Source organism: Bos mutus, chromosome 1, assembly GCF_027580195.1.
Source record: "Bos mutus isolate GX-2022 chromosome 1, NWIPB_WYAK_1.1, whole genome shotgun sequence".
NCBI classification, from domain to species: Eukaryota; Metazoa; Chordata; class Mammalia; order Artiodactyla; family Bovidae; genus Bos; species Bos mutus.
This window is the reverse complement of record NC_091617.1, coordinates 70,348,416-70,364,156: the sequence shown is the minus strand read 5'-3', so window position 1 is coordinate 70,364,156 and position 15,741 is coordinate 70,348,416. Positions and strand designations below refer to the sequence as shown.

The 15,741-nt window shown below is 37.6% G+C and overlaps 2 protein-coding genes across 2 annotated transcripts in view; both read right to left on the bottom strand.

Moving 5' to 3' along the window:
* The window catches only part of PAK2 (p21 (RAC1) activated kinase 2), a 91,397-nt gene extending 85,429 nt beyond the window's left edge, over nucleotides 1–5,968 (bottom strand). The window contains exon 1 of the mRNA XM_005897818.3: nucleotides 5,675–5,968. The gene's annotated coding sequence lies outside the window, so the exon portion shown is untranslated. The remainder of the gene's footprint in view (nucleotides 1–5,674) is intronic.
* Nucleotides 5,969–8,094: 2,126 nt separating this feature from the next.
* Nucleotides 8,095–15,741, bottom strand: part of PIGX (phosphatidylinositol glycan anchor biosynthesis class X) — a 26,841-nt gene continuing 19,194 nt past the window's right edge. The window contains exons 5-7 of the mRNA XM_070359016.1: nucleotides 14,472–14,685; nucleotides 12,501–12,601; nucleotides 8,095–11,415 (exon numbers count right to left, since the gene is read on the bottom strand). Coding sequence (XP_070215117.1) covers nucleotides 11,272–11,415; nucleotides 12,501–12,601; nucleotides 14,472–14,685 — 459 coding nt within the window. The 3' untranslated portion in view covers nucleotides 8,095–11,271. The remainder of the gene's footprint in view (nucleotides 11,416–12,500; nucleotides 12,602–14,471; nucleotides 14,686–15,741) is intronic.

The following is a 15,741-nucleotide window of genomic DNA, read 5'->3' as shown; positions in this document are numbered from 1 at the left end:
ATTGGCCAATAGGAAAATAGTGAAACTAAGGCACAGCTGTACAATAGAACGTTAGGCAACATTAAAAAATCATTTTTAAAAAGAATTTTTAAGGAGAACAGAAGGAAACTGTCAAGATTTAATGTTAAGTTTAAAAAAAGTCAAGATATCAAATTCCACAAAATATGACTCCAAAATTTCAGAAAAGTAAATTATGTACACATACAAAATATAAAGAAATATCAAAATACTGTATTAACAGCAGTCATTCATAGGCAATGTTCGTTTAAAAAAAAAAAAAAAACACTTTATTCTTTTCAAATATTCAATAGGGAAGGTGAAAAAGTTCAGAAAGAATTTGCAACAGATACTCTATCAAACACCTGACTATATTTTTACTATTATATCTGCCAATGTAACTTTTTATTCTTTAATAACCTGATCTTTAGAGAAACTGAAATTGTGTCTACAAGTTTTACTCCAACTCTTGTTGTTCATGTGGTTATTATGTAACATTTTTGCTTTATAAACCAAATCTCAAAATTAAAAAGCATAGGAATTAATTTTTTTTTAATTTTTGGGCACACCATGCGGCTTTTGAGATCTTAGTTCCCCAACCAGGGGAAACACAAAGGAAACACAGAGTCCTGATCACTGGATTGCAAGGGAATCTGAGAATAGGAATTAATTTTTTAAAAGCTGAGATTTTACCTTAAAATGCACCTATGAAATAAGGATTAAAATAAAACCTCTATTTTCCCAGAACTTACTAAATATTCACATGAAAAAATACTATCTACAAGATAATGATGTGATCAGAAACATGTTAGGAAGAACTCAGTAACGTAGGTTAAAAGAGCCCTGAACGTATATGTATATATGTGCTGTGCTAAGTCGCTTCAGTTGTCTCTGACTCTGCACAACCCTATATGGACTACAGCCCGCCAGGCTCCTCTGTCCATGGGATTCTCCAGGCAAGAATACTGGAGTGGGTTTCTGCATGACCCAATATGGACTGCAGCCCGCCAGGCTCCTTTGTCCATTGGATTCTCCAGGGAAGAATACGGGAGTAGGTTGTCATGCCCTCCTCCAGGGGATGTTCCCAACCCAGGGATCCACCAGAGTCTGTTACCTCTAACCTGCACTGGAGGCGGGTTCTTTACCATTACGACACATGGGAAGCCCGTATGTATATATGTGTTTCAATTTTAACCAAAACTAGAGTTCTTTGCACCTCCTTTTTGATTAGTTTCAATTGACAAAAATTGAGATATAACTCTCATTTCCAAATGAATAACTCATCCTTTCAGCACACTCCAAAGAAAGATTATGGATCAATGTGTTAAGAAAACATATAAAACCAATAAGAATATCTAAATCATACCGAAAATCAGGGAAGACTCCCAGAGAAAGCTATACTCAAAGCTGAAATTTGAAAGCTGAGGATGAATTAGGTAGATGCCAAGAACCAGGAGCCAAAAGAGGGCATTTCCCCCTCCTTTTCAAATGTGATGCTTACAATAAAACTATTAAAATATTCCTCTCTGAATCCCTATCAATGTGACAAATTTTTACACCAACCTCAAAGTCCTGAAATATTTTCATACCTATATTTTATTTCAGTAGCCAAACTCTTACCCCACTTTGCACCAAAAAAATAATCCTGAAGTACTAAGATTTAAATATAATTATTAAAGTACCAGAAGAAAATATAGAAGATTGTTTTTTGATAAAGGTAAAATGGAAAAGATACTCTTAAACAAAGGATTAGTATGTACTATGTGTAAAGAGCTTCTGCAATTCAGTAAAGAAGTATAGATCAGTATAACCTTTTAGGAAGGCAATTTGGCATCTATTAAAACTTAAAATGCACACTTAATAATCCTTTTTATGGAAATACTTCTATACATATGTATGTGCACAAAGATATAAGTAAGTTCACTAAAGCTCCACTTTTAGTTGCCCGAAAGTAGAAGTAACAAATAACCATAAATAATTAAGTAAAGTACAAGAAAAGAATAGAATATTGCATGACTATTAAAAACATGAGGTATAACAAGTACTGAGATGGAAAAAGAATTTATAATAATTAGATTTTTATTAAAAAATCAAGGTAAGATTACACACACACTGTGTTTATTTCTAATTGCATAAAGAAAACAAAATTGCTAACAGTGGGTACCTGTAAGAAATGCGACTAGGAAGTAAGGGAAGTAATTTTCACTTTTTACTCTAAATAACTGACTTGCTTGAATCTTTTGTGATAAGCATGAACTGACTACCTTTGAAATTTAATTTTAAAATAAGGGGGAAAAAACTCACTATTCTAATCTGTTATAACTATGGTTATCTCTGAGGGCTAAGTGATTTTTGTATAGTAATTTTTGTCCTGTTTCTTAATAGTTTACACTACTTTCTAAATTTTCTATGAGAAATATGACTATTTTAAAATCTGAGAAATATGTATTAAAAAAACCTGTATTTGATTTCATTGATGAAACTTTTTTTTTCCCCTGAAAAGTAACTTTTAACAGTTATGGTCTCAAAAACATGGTCCTGAGATTCCAACCACTTTCAGAAAGCAGTCTTAAATCTAAGTTTCTAGGTATAACATTTGTTGCAGAAGCAACTAAATATAAAACCTATTTTAGAATAGAATATTAATTAACATTTATTAATCATGTAAGCACAGCATTTGCTAAGTAATTTTCCCTGTATTATCTCATTTGCTCCAAATAGCCTTATGAAATTTGTATTATACTGTTATTATTATTAATCCTCATCTTACAGATTGAAAAAATCAAGTCTGAAAAGAATATGTATCTTGTCCAGAGTCAAGTGCAAGAGCTAGGATTCAAACCCAGGTCTCCAGCTCCTAACCACTTCTGATACCTGGAATGACAAGTACTAATGTATCTTAGAGACAATAGGCTAGACCTCTGAAATGTGGCCTGAATATTCAGACTTAACTATTCTTACTCAGGTTAGTGATCCTAAAAGGAAGAAGTGGTGACACTCAATTCTTATCACAGAAGAAAATAGTATTTTTCAAGGCAACAGGGGCTATTTTTTTTTCTTCTTTTTTTTTTTTTTTTTGCATCTCTTTCTGCTTCTACCAAGGTACAAGAAGGATACAAAGGACAACTCAGATTTGCCAGTAACTTAACATCCTCCTTGATTAGTCTGGAATTAGCCCTGTAACTAACTGCAAGAGCTTTTAAAAACAAATTGATCAGAATCCCAAAGCCTTAAAGACTTGAAAACAAGGTACAGTTTCACATTTTAATCAAAAGTAGAAAATTCAGAAAGCCAAAAGAAATGTTATATTCAAATACTAGAATAATCAATATAGACAGATTAAACATAGGAAGAATTTAACAATATATACCTATTTTATCCCAAGCTATTTGAACAAGGTCTCTCTCTTTTTAAAAAAGAATAGAGAACCTCGCTGGTGGTCCAAGGGTAAAGAATCCACCTGCCAAGGCAGGGGACACAGGTTCCATCCTGGTCCAGGAAGATTCCACGTGCCTCAGGGTAACTAAGCAGGCAAGCCACAACTACTGAAGCCCCCATGCTCAACAAGAGAAGCCATCTCAATGAGAGGCGTGCGTACCTCAACTAGAGAGTGGCCCCCATTCACTGAACTAGAGAAAGCCCAACTGCAGTAATGAAGACCCGGCATAGCCAAAAAAAAATTAAAAAAAAAAAAAAAGAATAACTGAATGTTTATCCCAGCTACCTGAACAAGTTCCAAGTTTTCTCTTAAAAAAATTATAATTGAAAAGATACATACACCACTGCTAACCATGTCTGCTTGGAAATCTGCCCATCAAAAAGGCTAGAGAATCACAGGAACCCCTATTCATTTGTTCAGTAGATAGACTACAATTACAGACTTTATGAATTTGGGTTTGCAAGGTTAACATTTAATGTCAAAAGTCCAGAAGAATAATTCTGAATAATTGTAAACTGGAATCAGGGCCCTAAGAGAAGCAGAATACCCAGAACTCTTCCTCAGTAAAAGTATCAGATTATAGAAATCACTGGCAGAGAAACTGACATCAACACATCTACTTGCACACTCCAACATTTCTAGACCTTAACCCCTTAGGCCAAGAAGACCTCTCAATGAATTAAGGACAACTGACGCTACCAAAATGACAGTCCTGAAAATACACTGAATTTAGGTCAACCTCTTCCACCAAAACCTGAAAGTGGGTTTAAGATCTACATATGTTACAGGTCAGAAACATTTTAAGGTTCATTTTTCATAATGTAAGTCTGTGTTTCTGGCTAGTTAAAACAACAAAGATTTAAAAACTAAGGATTTAAGAGTTGCCTTAATACCCTTAAGAGGAGAACATGAACAAACGTTTCACTTAGATATATATTTTTTCATAGATACAAAATATATAGAAGGGATTATGAGTGTGATTTACAAAAGCCACAGAGCTCTTGGAAAAGTTGACAAGTTCTAACCTGCTTTTAAAATTACCATTCGCTGTCTTCATCCCAATCTAACTTTACTTAATGTTATTCTTTTAATAACCGTGCAACAACAAAACCCCCAGAGCAAATTCTTCTACATTTCAATATCCTGCCTACTTGCAAGAGCGGAAGAGTCAAACAGAGCAGGGGAAAAAACGTGACGTGAACAACCTTGATCCAAAACACAGCTCGTGGGAGTCTAATTTTAGGCCTAACCATTTTGATTGTCTTTTCACAGAGGTTGAAAAAGAAAACAAAAAAAGATTACTTGTAAAATAAATGAGATTACTAAACCAATAGGAGTTGGCATTATTTATCAAGGAGGAAAGAAATCACGTTCGCACTGCCCAGAGTATTCCCATTAAAGATAAGATACGGGGCCGGTAGTACAACCCTACAACAACTGACGACAACGGCAATTGCTTTCCACTCTTCAGCTCTTGGATGACTCTATCTTTAAAGAATGAGTCAAAAGGTTGAGCGCACTGAGGAACATTCGACAACGTTTTGTGTGTATGTGTTGTTTTAAAGAAAGCTAAACATGGTGAAAGCCAACCTTCAGCTAAGTTACCTAAAGAAGCAAATATTCACCTCCTGGCGGAGGATCAAAAGGAATCACGAAAAGACCCGAAAGTTCTGTTTTTAAACGGAGGCTCTCAAACCCTCGGAAAACTATTCGTTTTCTACTGATGCGGAATATGGAAGAGATCACAGATTGCAGTTTAGAAAAGAATGAAGCGGCTCTAGACAATGTGCCTCGGCAAAGAAACTGGGATGACCAGAGAGATAAGGAGGAGCTGGGACTCGGTAAGAAACGAAAAAATCAAGGAATAAAACCCGAAACGTTTCGTCGAACACTAAAGTAAATGAAGAAAAGGCCGCTGAAACGCGAGGGAAGGGAGATCTACAGAGGGCAGAGACGGTGGCGCGACAGGGTTCAGGGCAGGGCCGGGTCCAGGAAGAGTTAGATCTCACCAGCCCAGCAAGCTTCCCATTTCAGGCTAGAGCCGGAGAAGAAAACAGCCCGAGGGCGCAGACAATGAGCCACCGCCCCAAGAGTTGCGGCTCCAGGCACGCAGGTGGCGGCTTCCCGGGCCCGCGCAGGGCAGGTCAGCTGCCCCGGGCCGCTCACGCCGGCCAGGCCGCGTAGAAGCGAGGAGGAATGAGAACGACGGCCCGCGTCCCGGCCTGTCTGCAGACTTACCCTAGGCGAGGAAAGGTCCCCGCCCCAGCGAGGAGCCTCCGGCCGAGCTCCCGGCGGGCTCCGGAGCCGCCCAGAGCAAGCGCGCGACGCGGGGCGGGGAGGGGAGGGAAGGGGAAGCGGGAAGGGAAGAGGAGCCGCGCTGGAGCGCAGCCGCTGCTACTGCTAGGCCAGGCGGCAGCCGAGCCCCGCGGGCGCCGGGAGGGGAGGGCAGGGAGCCTTCGGCAATGGCGACGGCCCAGGCCAGAGGGGAAGCGGAACAACCACCGCCGCTGCGCGTGGCCACAACCCTGGGGGAGGGCGACGGCGGGGAGCGGAGAGGGGCGGGACCGAAGCCCGAGCTCCACTGGGCGGAGACCGGCACCACCTCCCAGTGGGAGAGTTCACGCGGGGCCTGTCGGGAGTTGTAGTTTGGAGATGTGTTCCACTTCTCTCTCCCACTTTCTTTTTTTGGGGGGTAGTCTCTATACTGAGAGAGACCGCCAGTCCCTCATGTAGTTCAGCATTGTCTCCAGTCAGGTCTGTGCCAACCAAAGACACTGAAAGACGATTCTTGTTACATGAACCTGCTCCAGGACATCTGTTTCTGAGAATTCATCCACTATCCATTTTCTTTTTGCCTGTAATTCAATGTATTTTGGTGCTAATTAAGGCCCACCTCCTTGCAAATTAAGGCCTCTATGTTTTATTCACAGAGGAGTTCCTCAATGTATTCATTCTGTTCAGTCGCTCAGTGATGTCTGACACTTTGCAACCCCATGCACACCAGGCCTCCCTGTCCATCACCAACTCCTGGAGTCCACCCAGACCCATGTCCATTGAGTCGGTGATACCATCCAACCATCTTATCCTCTGTCATCCCCTTCTCCTCCTGCCTTCAATCTTTCCCAGCCTCAGGGTCTTTTCCAATGAGTCAGCTCTTTGCATCAGGTGGCCAAAGTATTGGAGTTTCAGCTTCAACATCAGTCCTTCCAATGAACACCCAGGACTGATCTCCTTTAGGATGGACTGGTTGGATCTCCTTGCAGTCCAAGGGACTCTCAAGAGTCTTCTCCAACACCACAGTTCAAAAGCATCAATTCTTTGGTGCTCAGAATTCTTTATAGTCCTACTCTCACATCCATACATGACCACTGGAAAAACCATAGCCTTGACTAGATGGACCTTTGTTGGCCAAGTAACGTCTCTGCTTTTTAATATGGTCTAGGTTGGTCATAACTTTCCTTCCAAGGAGTAAGCATCTTTTAATTTCATGGCTGCAGTCACCATCTGCAGTGATTTTGGAACCCAGAAAAATAAAGTCAGCCACTGTTTCCACTGTTTCCCCATCTATTTACCATGAAGTGATGGGACCAGATGCCACAATCTTCCTTTTCTGAATGTTGAGCTTTAAGCCAACTTTTTCACTCTCCTCTTTCACTTTCAAGAGGCCCTTTAGTTCTTCTTCACTTTCTGCCATAAGGGCAGTGTCATCTGCATACCTGAGGTTATTGATATTTCTCCCGGAAATCTTGATTCCAGCTTGTGCTTCCTCCAGCCCAGCATTTCTCATGATGTACTCTGCATATAAGTGAAATAAGCAGGGTGACAATATGCAGGCTTGACGTACTCTGTTTCCTATTTGGAACCAGTCTGTTGTTCCATGTCCAGTTCCAACTATTGCTTTCTGATCTGCATACAGGTTTCTCAAGAGGCAGGTCAGATGGTCTGGTATTCCCATCTCTTTCAGATTCTTCCATAGTTTATTGTGATCCACACAGTCAAAGGCTTTGGCATAGTCAATAAAGCAGAAATAGATGTTTTTCTGGAACTCTCTTGCGTTTTCAATGATCCCGCGGATGTTGGCAATTTGATCTCTGTGCTCTGTGACAACCTAGAGGGGTGGCATGGCGTGGGAAATGGGAGCAGGGTTCAGCAGGGAGGGGACATGTGGCTGATCCATGTTTATATATGGCAGAAGTCAACACAATATTATAAAGCAATCATCTTCCAATTAAAACAAAGAGAAAGGAATACCTCTGATGGGCTTCCAAACTTCCAAACCTCTGATGGGATTCAACCCAAAGGAGGATCAAGAAACCAAAGTAGTAACCACGTCAATGAAGTCTGTTGTTTTGTGTTTTGTTGAAAGAACCTACTTACCTCAAATCTCTATGGTTTTCCTGGACGCCCAGGAGACAAGAGACCAAAGACAAGGCTATGAGTCTGTACAAAGAGTTGGGACTATAATCCTGCACAAGGCTGGAAAATTCAGAGGACTATACCCTCTGAGAATAGACTAGGAGAAAAAAATCCCCTGTACCAACCCAGGATATATTGTAGCCTGGATTTTGGCATCAAGAGGAAAAAAACTTCCCCTTTAGAATTCATAACCACAAGTTTTCCCTCACATAGCTCTGAAAGTTCAAATTTATAGTACCTACACTGTCCAGGAAACCTCAAGTCAAGTAAGTCTCCCAGGCTGGTAACACTTGGAGGTCTAGAAGAAACAAATATATATCCTTATTGCACAGGGTCACTCTCAACAGAGGACTGAAAGGATTTCCACAGATAAACAGGCTATCAAAAGGTACACATGAGCACCCAAAATAAAACTACAATATGTCTGAGAAAATAAGCCAGGAATGAATCAACAGAAACCACAAAGAGAATAATGAAGCTCATGAAGTTTAGATTTTGGAATTATTTATTACAGAATATAACATAAGTTTATTAAAATGATTAAGCAAAGTAAGAGAGGAGCAAGAAACAAGATACTATTTTAAAAAAATTCACCAAGCAACTATGAAAAGGAGTCAAGTAAAACTTCTAGAAATAAAAAATATAACTGAAACCAAAGCCAATGTTTGGATTAAATAGTACATTACACACAGTTAAAGAGAGAATTAATAAACTGGAAGACAGATATAAAGCAATTACTGATAGCAACCCAAAGAGAAAGGAAATATGAAAGGAAAGTTGAGAGACATGGGGACAGATTGTGCGGGTATACTGTATATTGTATGCATAATGAGAAAAAGAGAAAAAACAAAAGAAGCAGTATATGATAAGACAATGGCTTAGAATTTTCCAGAATTGATCAAAGACAAGACCCTTCAGATTCAGGAAGCAAAGTGAATCCCAAACAGGTTAAGTAAAGGAAATCTCAAACACATCAAAGTAAAACTGCAGAACACCAAAGATAAAGAACCCAGAAAGAAAAGACATCCCCTGCAGAGAAACAACTATTAAATTTAGCATAGATTTCACAACTGCAACAATGTGTGCAATCTGACAATGGAAAACTATTTTCAAACTACCTAAAGAAAGTAACTGAACTTAGAAGCACATACCTCGTTAAACTCTTAGTAACAAAAGTGAAGGTGAAATAAATATATCATCAAGCAAAAACAGAGATATCACAAGCCACAGAGATGTTACAAACCGGAGACTTACTAAAGGAACATCTTAAAAAGATATACTTCAGGAGAAAGGTAATCCCAGAAGTAAGGTACAAGAAATCAGATAGATAGTTAAACCTACCAACACAGCATGGACTAGGACAATCCTCTATATTATTTCACTCTCTCACAGCCTACCAAATCTTACATTCAACTACCTGCCGGTAGTATATAAATTTGATGGATAATACAGATAGGTGTGGGGCTTCCCTTGTGACACAGTGGTAAAGAATCTGCCTGCCAAGGCAGGAGATGCAGGAAATTTGGGTTCAATCCCTGGGTCAGGAAGATCCCCTGGAGAAGAAAATGACAACTCACTCCAGTATTCTTGCCTGGGAAATCCCATGGACAGTGGAGCCTGGCAGGTTCCATGGGGTCGCAATGAGTGGGACACCGAGCATGCACGCACACATGGGTGTTAGTCACTTCACCTTACATTCTTTATCTTCACATCATATCAATTAGCATCAGTCATAAATATAGATGAGTAACATGAGATGAATAGACTATTTGACTAGAGTAATCCTTAAACTCATTACATTCTGAAATCATTACAGCAGAAATAAATCTTCTCAGTTCCCAAGTCATGAAATCTACTATCTTCCATTAGATCTAACTAAATAATCTAAGTTCCTACTAGAGTGGCTGAAAGGCACACACACACACACAAAACAATCTCTACCCCACCACCACACTTAGTTGAGGTAATCTTTGTTATTTTCACCCAGAAAACATTACATGATACTTTAAGAAAATACAGCATACAAGTGGAACAATACTGGAACACAATGACCAGGAGAACAGTACCTGTTTTCTTTGAGAAACTGATTTAAAAAGTAAAGTAATTTTCATTTTTTAAGTAATCCAAAGAAGACAGTATAAAGATTTCAAAATCTGATGCTCTGTTGCATCAAAGTGATATCATCTGCCAGCATTTATCAGGCAAAAAAACTCATATTAAAGTATCTTCACTCACATTCACACTTTTGTTACACTTCTGAATACCCATATAAATGAAAAAATAGCTGAATCATACCCCAAGCCACCATTTCAAATATTAACTGAAATGAAAACATTTAAATACTGAGGAACTTGGCTTTGATGTGCAAAAGAAAATGACTATTACATACATGCACATACAAAGAAACACACTTAAGAGGTTAAACAGTACCGGGTTCCCCCACCTGACTAACCGTATTCCAAAATGGTATTAATGGTACTGAATTTTAACTAGTATATAATTCTATTTAAATGCCACTATATTAATCCCACTGAGGAAAAAAAAAACCTGGAAAACATGTTAACATGGCAAATTAGAAATATTTATTCCCATTAAAAAATACCAGAATGGGTTTTAGGAAATTAACCAGTGATAGCATATATAAAGTATATCATATCCCATTATGCTATACAAAACATATCCTAGTTTATTGGCTTCTGTTTTAGAAGATGCTTGCCCTTTTATTTCTTAATTAGCTTATGCATTTGCTTTATTTTCTAATTTTTCCAAAGAAAAACAATAAACCAACACCTTTTGTTCTTAAAAAAAATCATCTGAAGACTCAAAAACTTTTGTAACTATACAACTTAGTAAAATATACTTTTTAATATTAGTATTTAACTCCATCAATCCTTTGCCAATTCATATATTCAAAAGCAGTATTATAAAAAGAGAATGGAAAAGCTTCAAGGAATAATCAATTTTGATATTAATTTCTTAGAAGTCCTACTTTAATGATTTTCTTTGAAACTGCACAAATTAATATTCTTATAAAACTAACATTTAAATAAACTCTGATTCATCCAAATTAGTCTTATTCATAACAATTTTCTCAATTTTTAGCAATAATTTGTCTCTAATAAAGTACTTATTTATAACCCAAATGAAGATTAAGTCACTTCTCATAAATAATATTAATTTAACAGAATTAAGTTTCCTGTATTGGCCCCTGATGCTTGAGGATTATTAGAGGTCTACACAATAGAGCACTGAACTTTGAAATTAGTTGAGAATGATCCAGAATTTCCTCTAGTAAACATAATATCAGCCATAAATGAAGACAAAAGGCAAAAGTAATGACATAATTCTAGAAGAACACTTCTAGTCACAAATAGTTCAGTCTTATTTAGGTTTATGGAAAGTATTTAACTGCATAAAATTCATAGGGAAAAATGGCCATATTTGAAAACAGCCACAAGGATCAAAGTAGAACACAGGATGGAAATGAGCAGAGTCACAGAACACACTAAGGAGGTATGTATGGTCAGCCCCACTGGAACTTGTAGAGTCAAATTCTTGTATACCTTGGGAGAGAGACAGAGAAGTTAGATACATTCAAGATCAACATCCTAAGATGAAACCACTACTTCTTTGATTTTTAACTTAACTTTCTCTTTTTTCTTTTAAATACTTTTCGCATTGCTATACTACATGTAACACTACCTGAACGATTCTTTGAGATTCAACATTTCAGTTAATGTAACAGAATCAGACTCATTAAGTTCCCTGTGCTATGCAAGAGGCCCTCATTAGTTATCTGTTTTATACATAGTAGTGTATATATGTCAATCCCAATCTCCCAAGTCATCCCACCCTCTCTAATACCCACTCCTGGTATCCACACACCCATTCTCTACATCTGTGTCTCGACTTCTGACCAAGTCAGTGTTAATGAGCTGCTAATACTTACTCAGTTTAATAACTGAAAATAAGTTGGGAGGTTAAAACTCTAAAAATGGCCTGCATCCACCTAGATTTAGATTTATAATAACAATATTACTGTCTAGAAACTTAATCACAGTTGAAATGATACAACTTTACAGTTTTACTTTCCTTTGTTCACTTGTCCTATGTAATATAATGAAGTTAACTAATTCATTTTGTTACTTAAAAGTTAATAAAAAGTTCTAAATATAGTGAAGTTTTACTGATTAAATAAAATCAGATGGACACACCACTATTTTTTTTTTTTTTTTTTGCCATTTCACACTTTTAAAAAGCACATCAACTACACTTAGCCCTGGATCAATGAGGCATGGGACTAACTCTCAGTCTCCATGCCTGCAAATTATATGATTCTATGACTACTGCCAACAGTAACAAAGAAACAACATTAAAAACAAATACAAAACAGCTTCCTATGGTAGAATATAAAATTATCATCCCTTAAATGCGGCAGAAACACTATAGAAGGAGTTTTATATGAGGACGCATGACCTAAAACAACATAAAATATTAACTTTGTTGTTGTGGTTGTTTAGTCGCTCAGTTGTGTCCAACACTTTGCGACCCCACAGACTGTACCCCACCAGGCTCCTCTGTCCATGGGATTCTCCAGGCAAGAATACTGGAGTGGTTTGCCATTTCTTTCTCCAAAATATTAACTTACTGATTTATATTTCATATTGTTCCATTGGCAGATATCCTTACTGTTCAAAGTACAAGGAGCTGTCACCTCTGACTGAGCCCAGCATTTCAAGACTGGAAACTCTGAGAAAAAGTGGTAGAAAATCATATCAGAAAACCTGTATCTGGACTAGAAGCCAAGTCAGTCTTTCATGTTGGGATATGATTATTCAAACATTTTAATACACAATGTACATGATTTGGACTCAGCTATCATGTGCTGTTTTATTTTAACAGACTGTTCTAAGTGGATGCCTAGAAAATTATAAAATTACAAAGACTGTGAAGAAGTTGAGCATGACTTCTTAACAAATCCCACTACACCAGGGGCCATTTTTTTTAACTTAAACTTTTCTTGAAATATAACATAACTCAGAAAAATGAACAGATCATAAACCTACAACCAGATAAATTTCCATAGATAAAACACAGCCATGGAAAGAACTCTCAGACCAAAAAAATGAACAATTCCAGAACCCCAAATGCTCTCTTGGGAGGGGGTACTTTTCCAAACTTTATTTAGGGTAGGTAAAAGGTGACCATTAAAACAAACAGTAAACTAGGTTGGATGAACAAAGTTAACACAGTTGAATACTTTTTAACTTTTCTCATCATGAAACAGATGATGACAGCAAGTATGTGATTAAAAACTTCTTGTCAGTCTTTAGTAACAGTGCTACTGAATTCTGTAAACATTTTAATCAGCCCAAATTTGGAGATACAAAGAACCAAAATCTGAAAGGGACTTCCTAAAGTTTTGTTTCTAGGAAGACTGAAAATGATGAGAGCAGTTTTTTACTTTGCTGAAATCCACACATAAAAGGAGAACAATTCTACACAAAACCAATAACTCGTAGACAACTTTTACAACAAACCTAGGTGATAAAGTATCCCTAAAATACATGCAAGTGGACACAAAGCACGAACAGCTACAATATCAGTATGCAATCCTGCAATATCAGTACGAAGAAACAGAAATCAGCAGAGGCATCAATGGCTGAAAAAAGAAACACACCACGAATTATATGCCCACTCATAAAAGAGCACATTGCTGCTGCTGCTGCTAAGTCGCTTCAGTTGTGTCCGACTCTGTGCGACCCCAGAGATGGCAGCCCAACAGGCTCCCCCGTCCCTGGGATTCTCCAGGAAAGAACATTGGAGTGGGTTGCCATTTCCTTCTCCAATGCATGAAAGTGAAAAGTGAAAATGAAGTCGCTCAGTCGTGTCTGACTCTTATCGACCCCATGGACTGCAGCCTACCAGGCTCCTCCATCCATGGGATTTTCCAGGCAAGAGTACTGGAGTGGGGTGCCATTGCCTTCTCTGATAAAAGAGCACAGCACCACCTATAGTCTTACCAAAAGAATCAAACCTGAATCTGATCACACCTCTCAAGCTAGCTACCAATTTCCAAGCAATGAAGAAGTCAGATGAATTAATGAGTATAGTCATCCAAACCTCAACAATGACAGGGTCTCAAATGACCCTGGTTCTTCAACAGATAAAATTTTCTTTAAAGAATGAAATAGAGGGGAAATCTGTAATTAATAGACTTAACGGAAATAACATTTTCTTAATGGGCAGAACTAAGCCATCGTGTCTAAGAATGCCCACTTGAGTAATAAAAGTATAAAAGAAACATAAGGAAGTGATTAAAAGTCAGGAGAGTGGGTTACTCTTACAGGAAAGGCGATTGGGACAGGACCTGTGGGGCTGCTGCTACGCTGACTGGCAAAGTTGTTTCTTGACCTGGGTGGTAGTTACATGGCTAGTTCCCCTCTAATAATTCACTAAACTATATATTTGTGAAGTTTTTCCTTATCAGTGCTTTATTTTACAATCAAAAAGTTTAACAGAAAGGAAAAAGAAACATGACTTTGTTATCATTGTTCTTGACTTACCACCATAGCTTCATTCTTATTTTCAACTCTCCAAAAAGATTTGTAACCCTTACCTTGGTCACAATACATCAATAAATCAGGGTTATGGACCACAATAAAAGTTTCTCCATCTTTAATATGTGGCTGGTGATAGCGATAGTGCACAGGCAAAAAAGCTTGGAAACAATCAATGCACTGTGAATCTTGTCTAGCATAAATGAGAACTTCAGATTCCTTGGACAAATAGTTGGGAGCCTCTATATTAAAATTTTCCGAAACCATCACTGCCTGTCAAAAAGAATACAAATATCAGTCCAGAAGAAATGAATGAGGAAGATGTAAAAAACAAAACCAGAAGACTGCTATATAGATGAACAAAAACGTCAAACACACCACCCCTTATAAACAATTTTCATTCCTTGTCCATCCTCAGTTTTAAGTAGAAAACACAAGATGTGATCTGTGTTTAATAGAAGCTTACTAAAAGTAAACTGAAGAAATTATACTCTGAGGCGTGAAATTTCCTCATAATAAGAATTTCTATGTAATTTCCTTATCAATCTTTGCTTTGGTAACAAAACAGGTACCGAGAAAAGAAACTTCAGGAATAAATACAGCATTATTCAATAAGCTTGAAAACTATGATAAAAAGTTAACCCAGTATTGGGTTAAAATGATAGGTATCACTCTGGTAATTTCCTGTTCTTCAAAGAAGCAAGTAAGATGGTAGTGAGTAAGATAGAGCATTGCGGGCAGGAAGTCAAAGCAAAGGTCAGCACTCTTTTTTGGATACAAAGAGTTAATGGAAAAAATGGTAACGATTCTTTTAAAAACTAACATGGTAAAAAAACATTTTAAAATAAGTGTTTTATGCCAAAAGTAAAAATGCACAGGTGGCAGAAATTAGTCTTACATTATAAATGTATCCATATATACATATTTATTTATAAAACCACACATATACACACACACATACACATACATATGAACATTATATACATGTGTGCATGTGTATGCACACACACATGCAAGTTTTCTTCAGATTCACTTACACAAAGAGAAAAAACCAGCATTAATTTCTACCCACCAGAGCTAGCATCCTAATTCTTTTATTTGACAGTGACACCAAGTGCTGTATTTTCACATGTTGTTTCTTCCCTGTTCATCACAGGAGTAACAGAACTAACTAGCAAAGGTCAAAGATTTATAATCTTATGACTCACAAGGAACTTGAGAAGTGATCAATTTAAACCACTGTTCCAATGAGAGTATTTTTCAAATATCTAGCCACTGTTTTAATGCTTTCAATGATTGGAAGGAAGTTCATTATTTTAAGTCATCTCA